This window comes from Odocoileus virginianus, unplaced genomic scaffold (genome assembly GCF_023699985.2).
Source record: "Odocoileus virginianus isolate 20LAN1187 ecotype Illinois unplaced genomic scaffold, Ovbor_1.2 Unplaced_Scaffold_24, whole genome shotgun sequence".
NCBI lineage: Eukaryota > Metazoa > Chordata > Mammalia > Artiodactyla > Cervidae > Odocoileus > Odocoileus virginianus.
The window spans coordinates 592811-605895 of NW_027224286.1; the positions used below are offsets into that span (position 1 = coordinate 592811).

Consider the following 13085-nt stretch of genomic DNA (forward strand, 5'->3'; position numbering starts at 1 on the left):
TTGTATGCTTTCTATACAGTATGAATACCCTGATGAATTATAAGGCCTGAACTCTAACTAAAGGCTTTGCCACACTCATTACATTTGCACTGTTTCTCACAGTTGTTCCATTTGTAACAGCTTTCTCCACTATGAATTATCTGATGCTTCCTATGATGGTCATTTCAAGTACCAGCCATACATCACATTTCTATGCTTTCTCTCCTGGAAGAACTGCCTGATGGTGAGTTAAGGCTGACTGTGCACTAAAACCTTTGTCACAACTCTCACACTTGTAAGGTTTTGATAACTTATTGTGACTAGTGTGGGATTCGTGATCTCCGAAGATTTAGCTTTGGGACCAGGGACCAGGCTTGATCATTCAAGAGCTTTTGTGTAGCAGTTTTATTAAAGTGAAAAAGGGACAGAGAAAGCTTCTGACATAGACATCAGAAGGGGGATGGAAAGTGCCCCCCTGTGAGTTTTAGCAAGCTGTTTTATGTTGGTTAGAAAGTTATTCATCAGCGACACCTCAAGGCTGAAGGAGTTTCACCAGGCCCCTCTCCCACAATACGCATTTTTGAGATAGGATGGCAAGAGGTGTGTCATCCCCCAGCCATAAAACAGCTGATACAAATACTGTTTTGTTGAGCTATCATCAGCCCATGGTTTGATGACAGTCAAATTTGATGACAGTCTTAGGAGGGATCATTTTGAAGAAAGGCCAATTCCAAAGCAAATACATAGTTTCATTAACATAGCTTAAGAAAAACATTTCCGTAAGAAAAATGCTTGGTTAGCTCAAGATTTGAGAAAAGTTAAGGTCAGGTGGAACCAGGTGTCATTATAGCAACACAGAATTTTAAGAGAGACTTGCAGCCTATTTCCTCTGTTTGGAGACCCCTGTCCTTCCTGCATGTTACCCTCTCAGTTTCTCTCCAGAATGAGTTCTTCGATGAACTGCAAAGGCTGAAGTTTGTCTAAAGGCCTTTCCACACACAACACACTTATATGGTTTCTCTCCAGTATGAATTCTCCGATGAACTGCAAGGCTTGCATTGAAACTAAAGGCCTTGCCACTGAGATCACATTTATATGGTTTCTCTCCAGAATGAGTTTTCTGATGAGATATAAGGCTTCCATTTACACTAAAGGCCTTACCACATACATTACATTTATATGGTTTCTCTCCAGAATGAATTTTCTGATGATATGTAAGGCTTCCATTTACCTTAAAGGCCTTACCACATATGTCACATTTATACGGTTTCTCTCCAGTATGAATATTCCGATGAGATTTAAGTCTTCCATTTACACTAAAGGCCTTACCACATACATCACATTTATATGGTTTCTCGCCGGTATGAATTTTCTGATGATATGTAAGGCTTCCATTTACACTAAAGGCCTTACCACATACATCACATTTATATGGTTTCTCGCCGGTATGAATTTTCCGATGACATGTAAGGCTTCCATTTACACTAAAGGCCTTGCCACATACATCACACTTATATGGTTTCTCTCTGGTATGAACTTTCCGATGAGATGTAAGGCTTCCACTTACAATAAAGGCCTTGCCACATACGTCACATTTATATGGTTTCTCTCCAGTATGAACCCTCTGATGAATTGCAAGATGTGTGCTTCGAGTATAACCACGGCCACATACTTCACACTTATATGGTTTCTCTCCAGTATGAAGGATCTGATGAAGTACATGGCTTTCTTTGCGAGTAAAGGCCTTTCCACACATATCACATTTATATGGTTTCTCTCCAGTATGAGTTCTCTGATGAACTGCAAAGTTACCCCTGGAACTGAATATTTTGCCACATAAATTACATTTATATGCTTTCTCACCTGTATGAACTGCCTGATGTATATTTAAGGATGACAGTGTAAAAAAACGTTTATCACAGCTACTACATTTGTAAGGTTTCTCTTCAGTATGAATTCTCCGATGAGTTCCAAGATGTCTCTTTCCAGTAAAGCCACGGCCACATACATCACATTTATAAGAATTCTCTCCAGTATGAATTCTCTGATGAATTTCAAGTTTTGACTTTCGAGTATAGCCACGGCCACATACATCACATTTATATGGTTTCTCTCCAGTATGAAGGGTCTGATGAAGTGCATGGCTTTTTTTGTAAGTAAAGGCCTTTCCACACATATCACATTTATATGGTTTCTCTCCAGTATGAAGCATTTGATGAAGTGTACGGCTTTCTCTGCGAGTAAAGGCCTTTCCACACACATCACATGTATATGGCTTCTCTCCAGTATGATTTGTTCGATGAACTGCAAGGCTCACATTAAGGGCCTTGCCACACACGTCACCTTTATATGGTTTTCTTCCTGTATGGATTCTTTGATGTCTAGTGAGTTCTGAGTCCTGAAGAAAAGTTATGTTACACTCATTACAACTGTAAGTTTTTTTCTTGTGTGCTTCCTGGTCTGGTCCCAGTTCTGAGGGATGCATAACAGCACTCTCACGTTTATGAGAATTGCCTTTACAGACACTACGAGTTCTCTGAGGTGGCAAACCTGAGGCGCTACTGTTGATATTTGCCACAACCTGACTACATTCAAAAACTGTCCCTTCAGACTGAAGCATCTGCAATTCATCATGAAAGCCTGATCTATGCATTTCAACAGGCTTATCTCCTACATCATTTCTACTCTGATGATCTCTTCCACCAGTGAGATTTCTGTTATGGGATATAGACATTCCTTTGTCATTTCTTTCAGCATCTGTCCACAGACTCTTAAAACCATGCACAATTTCCTGTATCTTCCTGAGGAAAAAATCTTTGGTTTCATAGGTTTCAGTTCTTCCAAACATCACTCTTTGCAAAATTTCTCCTTTTCCACTGTTTTCTTTTGCTTGTAATTTCTTGGTCATATGTATACAAGACGAACCTACAAGATATAAAGAACCATAGGTATCCTATTAATCACAGTTCATAAATAAATTCTTTCATGTTGAGCATATATTATACCAAAAGTCATACCCATCCTGAACAGAATTATGAATCTTCCCAATGATGACCTTAAAAATATAAGGAACACTAAAGGAATAGAATTCTTAAGAAAAAAAACAACAAAAAAACCAGCAATCACATAGAATTCAAATTAACTTTAGGGTAGCCAGGTTTCAAAGACACAATCAGGAAAACATTCACTTTATGCAAACTCATGCCAGGCTTCAAAGACAAAGGTATTTTCCCACCATGACCTCAAAGCTCATTCTACTTGGTAGTAAATACACTTCTGTCTCATAATTGAGGAGAAAAACAGTAAAAATCCATAGACAGGGAGATTGGAGGGCTATAGTCCATGAGATCACAAAGAGTCAGACAGGACTGAGGGACTGAGTTAAGGATCAAAGAGGAAATACAGTGTAATGGTAAATAATCCAAAAGAAGTATTCTAATGAATATTGTAAAACATAAATGGCAGCTGACAACTGTTCAACAAATATTGCATGGTGAAAATAAAGAATTTGTTAAAATGGTCCCCTTGCCCCTCCACATCATGGGGCTTATGAGATCTTAGTTCCCTGACCATGGATTAAACCCAAAATCACCGCAGTGAAAGTGGTGAATCCTATCCACTGGACTGTCAGGGAATTTCCTAAAATAATTAAAAAAAAAAAAAAAAAAAAAAACAGTTTTCTAAATACATCCGATTAACCTATCAGTAGATAGACATACAGGCATTTTATAACAAGAAGCGTTTCATGTCAGTTATACTGTGTAAAACATAAAGACCGTCATCTTTAAATAACAAAGAATTAATAAATGAAACATTCTCTGATTAAATAATGACCATACAATATTGCAATTGCCATTCTATACAGTAACCTTAATTTACTCAGTTCATCGGCTCCAAGATACATGTAAAGGACCAAGTTTTGGGGACTCCCTGTGGCTTAGAGGTGAAGAATCTGCCTGCTGATGCAGGGCACACACCTGATCCAGGAAGTTCCCACATGCCTCGCAGTAACTAAGCCTGTGGGCCCCAACTGAAGATCCTGTACTCTCAAGTTCGGGATTCACAACTACTGAACACATGTACAGAGCCCACATACCACAAAAAGAGAAAGCACTGGCATGAGGGGCCTGCGCATGCAACTAGAGAGTAGCTCTTACAACTTATGCCAAAGCTGAAATTCCAACACTTTGGCAACCTGATGCAAACAACCAACTCATTGGAAAAGACCCTGATGCTGGGAAAGATTGAAGCCCAGGAGGAGAAGGGGATGACAGAGGTTCAGTTGGTAAAGAATCCTCCTGCAATCTGGAAGTCTGGGTCCGATCCCTGGGTTGGCAAGATCCCCTGGAGAAGGGAAAGGCTACCCACTTCAGTATTCTGGCCTGGAGAATTCCATGGATTCTATAGTCCATGAGGTCGCAAGGAGTCCAACACGACTGTGCAACTTTCCCTTTCATTTTATGTACCTCATGGTAGGAGAGAGAAGGATCCAGCCTCTCATCCAGCAAAGCAGATTTTTATCCTTTCTCAATGGGTGAGAATCACAAACATTCAGTAACTTCTAAAGGTACAGCCCTCTTTAATTTAAGGTTCCAATTCTCACACCATCCAGTGAAGGCATTCCATGTATTAGCTAACTAGTAGAAAGGCGAATCTTCACATTAGGGAATAAAAACTTCATCAACTTTAACCTCTTTCTTCTTACAGAGTGGCATTTTGTCTCACAAATACTGCTCACAGGGCCAATTAAAGTTTTGCCAAAAGTTGTCACTTTCATCTCAGGTTCAAAGATTTGTTAACAAAATAAGCCACTCATTCTGTAGAAATAAATAATACAAATACTTATTATAGAATTATCTAGCTAACTTTCAATATGCTATCATTAAAAGAAAAGAGAAGTAGAAACAGCAGAAGATACATCACCAAATTGGGTTCTGACCAACATCCAGACTCAAACAGTGCTGGGAAGTCCCGGGACACAGCCCATCTGGAGACCCAGTGGGGAAAAGGTCCCAGGCACCGTGTTACATTCATGCATGAGACTTCAAAGATTGCAGTTCTGGGTTCCCATTTATAATCTCAGGGCACTAACTGATATCATCAGGAACCTGTGAGCAAATAGCAGCTCTGGTTGCATGTTAATGCTATTTGTTTGTCTTACAAAACTTATAATGTTGCTAAGCCTGCGGCTGAGTAGGCCAGGCCCCCCAAGGGCTCAACAATCTCAATATTTGTCCCCTATCTTATCTCTGGTGCTGCAAGCCTTGCACTCACAGCGGCAGTCAGGGCAGTGTCCAGGCAGGTTAGAAGCAAGCTCAGAGGCCTGCTTTAGGGAGGACCTAGACCCTGTGCCTCTTGCATTGCCAGGTGTAGAATCCCACCTCTTTTGTCAGCCAAGAAGTGATGGACATTTTGGACGGACAGAAAAATATTCACAAATCAATTTACTATCGGCTTCCTTCTTTTTTTTTTTTTATCTGCTTCCTTCTGAACGTACAGGAAACAGTATAATATACAGTATGATATGCAGATACCTGGGCTTCCCCAGTGGCTCAAAGGTAAATTATCCACCTGCCATGCAGGAGATGTGGGTTCTATTCCTGTGTGGGGAAGATTCCCCTGGAAGAGGGCATGGCAACTCACTCCAGCATTCTTGCCGGAAGAATCCCATGGACAGAGGAGCCTGGAGAGCTACGGTCACTGGGTCGCAAAGAGTCACGCACGACTGTACCAACTGAGCACACAGGCATGCATGTATCTAGTGCCTTTCCAAGAACTACTGAACCAAGAATACAGGGGTAGAAAATAGGGAATTGGATATTTCAAAGTTAGAAATCAGCTTTATAAATACTCAAGCTGTGGAAAAACTTGTATATCACACACTGTGCAGATCACCTGAAGAAAGGACGAGCTTAAACTCCTGATGCCAATCATGAAATTTTTTGAAGTCTGAATCAACAAGGCTATGAACATGGCCAAGCAAAACAGGGGCTCCCAAGAGACACAGAGGGAAAATGCAGCGATATCCCAAACCAGATTCCAACTTCACAGGGGAGTGATCCTCACCCACAGACAGCAGGTTCCTGTAGGTCTCCTCCATCACGTCCTGGTACAAGGCCCTCTGAGCAGGGTCGAGGCATTCCCACTCCTCTGGAGTGAACTTGATGTCCACATCCTCGATGGTCAACTGTGTCTGAAATGAAAGCACATTTCACTAACAGGCACTGAGGAGGATTCTTATTTTAGCACAAAATGAGAAGAGGTGAGAGGGGTAAGGATCAGTTCTGGTAATGTGATATTCTGATAGATCCATTAAAAGCTATTTGGAACAAACTGTGGGTCTCTAATTTCCAAGTTGTTTCATAAGACTATGACATCTTCCAATCAATATGAATTTGTCAGTTGTGTGGACAATACATGAAGAATATACAAATAAATTCAATCAGTGAGTTGCCGAAGTGTTACACTCTACACACTAAGTGACATTCACTATCTAGATGAGTTACAGCAAGACTGATGTCTTCAGAGATGACAAAGTCCACAGCAGCTTTAAAAGAACACACACTGTGATGATTATGACATTATCACACTGATGACTGGTGTTTTAGCACTTCGTACACACTAAGCAGTACTCTAAAGACTTTACATGGATGAACTTATCATCAACATAACAGCACATCAGAGAAAGACATGTGTCCATCTTACTGGGGAGAAAACTCTGTCACTCTAAGAAATAGCTCAGATCAAACAGTTAAGAAATGAGGCAACAGCACCTGAGCTCAGGTGGTTGGGACTGACAACTGAACCTAAAGAATCAACAAGTTAAGTACCAGAGCAGGAAAGTGCATCCACAGAGAGTTTTCTGAGAATACCTGAAACAAGTTCAAGAAAGCTGAAGTGCAATGGAGGTGTAGAATCCCAGATCTTTTGTCAGCCAAGAAATGATGGACATTAGAGACAAAGAGAAAAATATTCACAAATTAATTTACTATCTGCCTCCTTCTGAATGCTAGGGAAGAGTACAATATACAGTATAATATGTAGGTATCTGTTCTTCCCTGGAGGTTTGGCAGTAAAGATTCTGCCTGCAATGAAGGTGACATGGGGATGATGTCTGTATGGGGAAGATCCCCCTGGAGGAGGGCATGGCAATCCACTCCTGTATTCTTGCCCGGAGAATTTCAGGGACAGAGGAGCCTGAAGGCCTATGGCCCATTGGGTCGCAAAGAGGCAGACATGACTATCAGATAAATGGTTACTGTATAGGATCACCCCCTGTCCCCACAAACCCACACAATGTCAATAATCTTACCACTATTTCCATCACTCATGTGCTGAGGTAGAAAAAACTTAAGGCCATGGAAAACACTTAAGATACAATTATAACTGCTACAAAGCATAAAACGTATTTATGAGATGATGTTCCATAATAAAACCATGGAATTACAGATCCATGCACTCACACATGCACACATAAACATACAACTGGTTGAAACAAGGGAGAGTTGTCTTTACTTTTTTCTTTCAATCAAAATTTACTGAGCGTCAAGTCTGGGTCCCAAGCTGGGAATACAGCAGTGAACATGATGGAGCTTACAATCTAGCAGCCAGCCACCCAATTACATCCATAATTTTAACATTACTATTGTAATATGTGCTCTGAAACAGGCCTGGTGCTAAGAGAAGATTTAACAGAAAGTCTTGACCTACATCAAGAAATCAGACAAGGTCTCCGTGAGGAAGAAACACTTGGATTGGCAAGGTGGGAAATGGAAGAGTGTTGCAAGCAGAGAGAACAGCCTGAGTGCTGGCTCTGAGGCAGGAAGATATTTAGTGAACAGAAAGCCAGCCAGTCTGACTGGGACACAGGGAACAAAGAGGGGTGATGCCAGGTAGAGGCTGCTTTCTACAAGGCCTTTGTTAGGACTTTATTCAAAAGTACCTGGAAGTCACTGAAGAATCTGCAAGAGGTCAATCGAGGTTTAGATTTGTTTTTCAGAGCTCACTCTGCTGTGTGTGGAGGTTTTTGTTGTTCAGTTACTCAGTCATGGCAGACTCTTTGTGACCTCATGGTAGCCCACCATGCTCCTCTGTTCATGGGATTTTCAGGCAAGAATACTGGAGTGGGTGGCCATTCCCTTCTCCAAAAAGATGCCTTTTGACACATTCTGGGATGATACTCATGTCTTCTTTTATTCATGTGTATTTCAGCATCTTTGGGACATTAAAAAGGAATCAATTGCATTTCAGTAACTTGTCAGCATTCTCTGTCTTTTAGAAAGCTTATTTATTTTGGTTTTGCTGGGTCTTTTGTTGCTGTGAGCACGCTTTCTGTACTTATGGCTGCAGTGCCCGGGCTTCTCGTTGCAGTGGCTTCTCTTGTTTTTGAGCACAGGCTCTAGAGAGTGTGGGTTTCAGGAGTTATGGCTCCTGGGCTCTAGAGCACAGGCTCAGTAGTTGTGGCACATGGGTTTAGTTGCTCTGAGGCATCTTCCTGGACCTGGGATGGAACCCGTGCACCCTACATTGGCAGGCACATTCTTAGTCACTGTACCACCAGGGAAGTCCTCAACATTATCTTATACTAGCTCAAAAAAAAAAAAAATTAATACAAGCAGAAAATAATATAAAGATTTAAAAAATAATATGAGGGTTTTCCCTGTGGTGCCTGATCTGCTAAGATCCCACATGCTGAGGGGCAACTAAGCCCATGAGCCTCAATTTCTGAGCAAGAGCTGTAGAGCCCAGCAGGTGAAATTACTGAAGCCAGTCTGGGTTCCAAGATAAGAAAAGCCATTGTAATGAGAAACTCATACACTGCAACTAAACAGTGGGCACCACACACCAGAACTAGATAAAAGCCACTACAGCAATGAAGATCAGTACAGCTGACAAATATATTAAAAAAAATAGTAATATGATTTTATCCTTAATGTAAGGGATGTAGTTATTAACAAAATCCAATGTTTATCATTTTACTCCATGACCAAATCGTGCATGAAGATTAGGAAAATTGAGGGAATTCCATGTCAGTTCACTGGTTAAGATCCCACCCTTCCACCACAGGGTTTCGGGTTTAATGCCTCCTCAGAGAACTAAGACCCTGCAGGCTGCATCATGTGGCCAAAAAAGAAGATAAAATAATTAGGAAACTATATTTCATAGTTTAAAGTAGACGCTGTAATGAAACACTCTCTAGATGAGAGGTCTGTTTCTGAACTTTCCATTCCATTTCTAAACACTTCAGATTCAAGGAGGTCCTCATTTAGTTTTAAATGTTCTATAAAAATTCAGATCTGATTTCCCTTTATTAGCCTCTTTTCCAGATTTTAGCAGGTACTGTGCATGTTAATATCTCACGTCTAGTGTGCAGTTTCCTTACCCTGGTTGATAGAGAGCAGACAGTGCATCCAGATGGGCCCTAAGCAATCCCTGCTGCCCAACAGCACTGAGACTCCGTCTCCAACCCGTGGGTGAGAAGCCCTGCCCAGGACAGCGCCCAGGGGAGCCTCCTCATGAGGGCCAGTTCACCAGGTCATGGGGAGACGGGATCTAAGTGGAGATGACAGACCGTGAGGGAAGGCCCCGGGTGAGTGTGCATGTACAGGAGTCAGACAGGACACTCCAGAGTCAGACACGATTAGCGAGTCCAGAGAAGGGCATTTCAGGAAGGCAGTGTGAGAATCCACTGAGAATATGACCTTACCTGAGAAAGAGCCATGCCTGACTCCTGTTCTTTCCTCTTCCTCCTCTTCAGGGCTTCCTCAGGCAACACAAGTCTTCAGAGGTCTATCATGAAAGTGAAAACATGCTGTTTAATGCTTAGAGTCAACACATCCCCTTCCTGAGCCCCAACCACACACACAGGGAAGCCCTCACCATGTGGAACAGACAGTCCTCTGTGCCCACTGTCTGAGGAGGGACTCAGGACAGGCAACTCCCGCACAAAGTCCAATACGGGACTTTCCCACACTTTCCCTCGGATCACACTCCACTCCTGGTGAGGCCTCACATACACAGCAGCAGGGGGCTCCTCAGCTGACCCCACGATGCCCTTGAGGTCACACTGCAGGCCCCGGTCCAGCCCCACTCAGAGCAGAGTGCCCTCCCCTCTCCCAGGGCCTGATCTCAGTCTCAGAAGTGGAGGGTAAGAGCCCTGGTGCTCAATGCAGGATCCAGATCGGAATCATCTGCGGCCTGTGCACATTCCTGGGGCGAGGCCCCACACGAGATCCTGAGGAGCGTGTCTGATGGGGGAGAACCGACTAATGAAAGGGTTATGTGTACATAAACCATACACCCTGTGACCATGTGACACGTGTGTAAACCGTGAAATATTTATCACAATCCACTAACCAACACATCCATCACCTCAAGTTCCCATGTTCTGTGTGTGGTGACAACACTGATGACGTACTCTCCTGAGAAATTCCCAGCAAGCAGTAACAGAACAGGATTAACTATGGTCAGCATGCGGCACACACCTCCCCAGGACGCACTCATTTACTCATTTCACAATTCAAAGTCTGTAGCTTTTGATTAACCAACATCTCCCCATCTTCCCTACCTTCCAGCCCCAGATGACCACCATCCTACCCTCTGGTACTAGTGAGTTTGTTTTTTTTTACATTCCATATAATGGAAGGACATATAATATCAGTCTTTCCCTGTCTGTCTTAATTCACTTACCATAATATTCTCTACATTCATCCAAGTTGTCCCAAGTGAGACAAATCTCCATAATTGTTTACAAGAAAGTCGCTATTGATTGAACAAATCTTTATCCCAAGCTACAAAAATAATTAAATCTAAAGAAAGCAGAAAGCCAAAAGTAAAACCATCACAAAGAACATGGTTAAAGTTCCTTGAAAAGGCATCATGTAGTAAGAGTCAGTCAGTTCTTGCCCCATTTCTTCTCTCACATACCTCTACTCCTCACCAGGAATAGGGAAGGGGGTGACCCACACCTGAGAGAATCAAGTCACTGCCCCAGCCCCCACCTCAACAGGCTCTACACATGCATGCTCTTTTAATACAAATAATTACAAAATACACATGCCTCACAGACAGAAGCTTTGAAATTCTCATTCTTATCTGTATAATTTAAAGAAGCAAGATCTGCATTAGATTTTAAAGCCAAAAATCAATGTATGACGACTTAATAATTCTTAGCCAACTGCTTCAGCACTCTTCTGGATCTAGTCCCCACCATCACCTGCACACTAGCTGTTTCCACTTCATTTGGTTGATCTGTTTCCCTACTTCTTTCTACATCTCCCTTTCTCTGCTCTCATCTCTGCTCTCCTTCTGTGCCCTTCCTCCTCTCTACTTCTTCCCTGCCTCCCATCCCGCCTCTCTCTGCCATCTGTTCGCCTTCAAGTTGCTTTCTCTCCAACCTCCCTGGTGAGCCTCAATCTCCCTGCATTTCTGCCTTTCTTCCTCCATCTCTGCCCTCCCTTCCTCCCAACTCTCTGGCACTCCCAAGTGGCTATGCTTCCTTTCAGCTCGCTTTTTTTCTCAGCTCCTCCAATCACTAGGAGTCCCCTTTCTCTCCCAGAAGGATATTCTTGCTCTGGGCCCAACTCTTGTATGGCCTTCGCGGGCTGTCTCTGTGAACTGCCTCTCCACTGTCGCCCTCTTTGGGACCCCTGATTTACAGCCCCTCTCCCTTGAAGGCTACAGAAGGGGGCGGCACAGGACGAGATGTGGAGATACCATCCCTGGACTCAGCGGACATGGATTTGAGAAAACTCTGGGAGATCCAGGGCTCGCAAAGTGTCGGAATGAACAACCACACCTCCCTATCTTGCTCACCTTTAACTCTCCGGAGATCCTGCTTTTCTCTGAATTTCTCTCCTTTCCCCACCCGCTCCCTACAAGGCTCATTCTCTTTCATGAAGCTGTCTCTTCCAAGTTCCTCACAATCCTCTTCACTGCCATCACTTGTCCCACATGCTTTTCTCAATTTTCCATTTCTCTAGGAGTCGCTGTCTCTGCTTCTCCTGATCCCGCCTTCCGCCCACTATTTACAGGGTAGGAGACTGAATAAGAAAGGCCCTCCCGCAAGAGCCAAATTCCGGCGGCTGGTATTTGGGGCCGAAGAACCATGGGTGTCACGTGGCTGCCTCAGGTCACCTCCCGCCACCAGGGATCAGGGGAAAGGTCACTCTGAAGGGCAGAAGGACCGGCCTGAGGAGACGTGAGGACAGAGGGGCTGGGAGGAACTGGGGTCTCAGGAGCGGGGCGGGCTCTCCAGAATCCCAGGACCGGGGAGAGAACGCGGCCTCTCCGGGAGCGGGGCGGCCGGCGAGGCCTCCAGGGCCCGAGAAGGAGAGGCTGAAGAACGTGGAGCGAATAAACCACCTCGCCTAATAGAATTGTATGTGGTGCAGAAAGGGTAGAGAAGTCAGTGAGGTCAGTAAACGGTTTTAAGCCGGAAAAAGGTGCGAAACGCAGCGTTTCAGTGTTCCAAAAGCAGGAACCGGCTTCAGTGCGGACTTTAAAGCAAAAGGCAGGCGCCCCTTCGCCGCTTACGGAGACGTCTGAATTTGCTTGGGGTGGTGGGGCGGGAGCGGGGATTTAGAGTCAGTAGCGACCCTCAGACCCGGGGTACAAAGAAAAGGAGACTGCGAGAGGCAGGTCTGACTCCAAAGACAGAAACTCACGCCAAGCTGGGACCTCCACTCGCCGCTCTCCGCTTCCGCGTGAGTCACAGTGCGCGCACGCGCAGACAAATAGCTGAAAGGCCTGGAGGTGGGGCCAGGCCGTCCGAGGGTGGGTGGTGGAGAGAAGCCGGACCAGCACAGGGCTTTTGAAAGGTAAGGCGAAACCTCGTTGCGCGGCGGGGCGGGTCGTCTCGGCGCGGCGAGAGGGGCGGGGCGGAGCTACTGGGCGCGGAGGGCGGGGCGACTCGTCGCGGCCCGAGGGGCGGGGCGGGGCGGAGCTACTCGGCCCGAAGGGGTGGAGCCATCCTGCGAGGCGGGGCGGGGCGGGGCGGCTCCAGGCAGGGCGGCTCCAGTTGGGGCGGGGCGGGGCGGGGCGGGGCGGGGCGGGGCGGGGCGGGCGGGGCGGGCGGAGGAAACAGTTCAATACTGTAATTACTGCTA

The 13085-nt window shown here is 44.6% G+C and overlaps 1 protein-coding gene across 1 annotated transcript; it reads right to left on the bottom strand.

Annotated features, from left to right (window-relative positions):
- Positions 1-781: 781 nt before the first annotated feature.
- On the bottom strand, positions 782-12791 carry LOC110121860 (zinc finger protein 665-like). Its single transcript, XM_070463059.1, has 4 exons — positions 12645-12791; positions 9686-9768; positions 6046-6172; positions 782-2904 (listed from the first exon to the last, which is right to left on the bottom strand). Exons 2-4 carry the CDS (start codon positions 9698-9700, stop codon positions 899-901), a joined length of 2148 nt encoding a protein of 715 aa, XP_070319160.1. The 5' UTR covers positions 9701-9768; positions 12645-12791; the 3' UTR covers positions 782-898.
- Between the last annotated feature and the right edge of the window lie 294 nt (positions 12792-13085).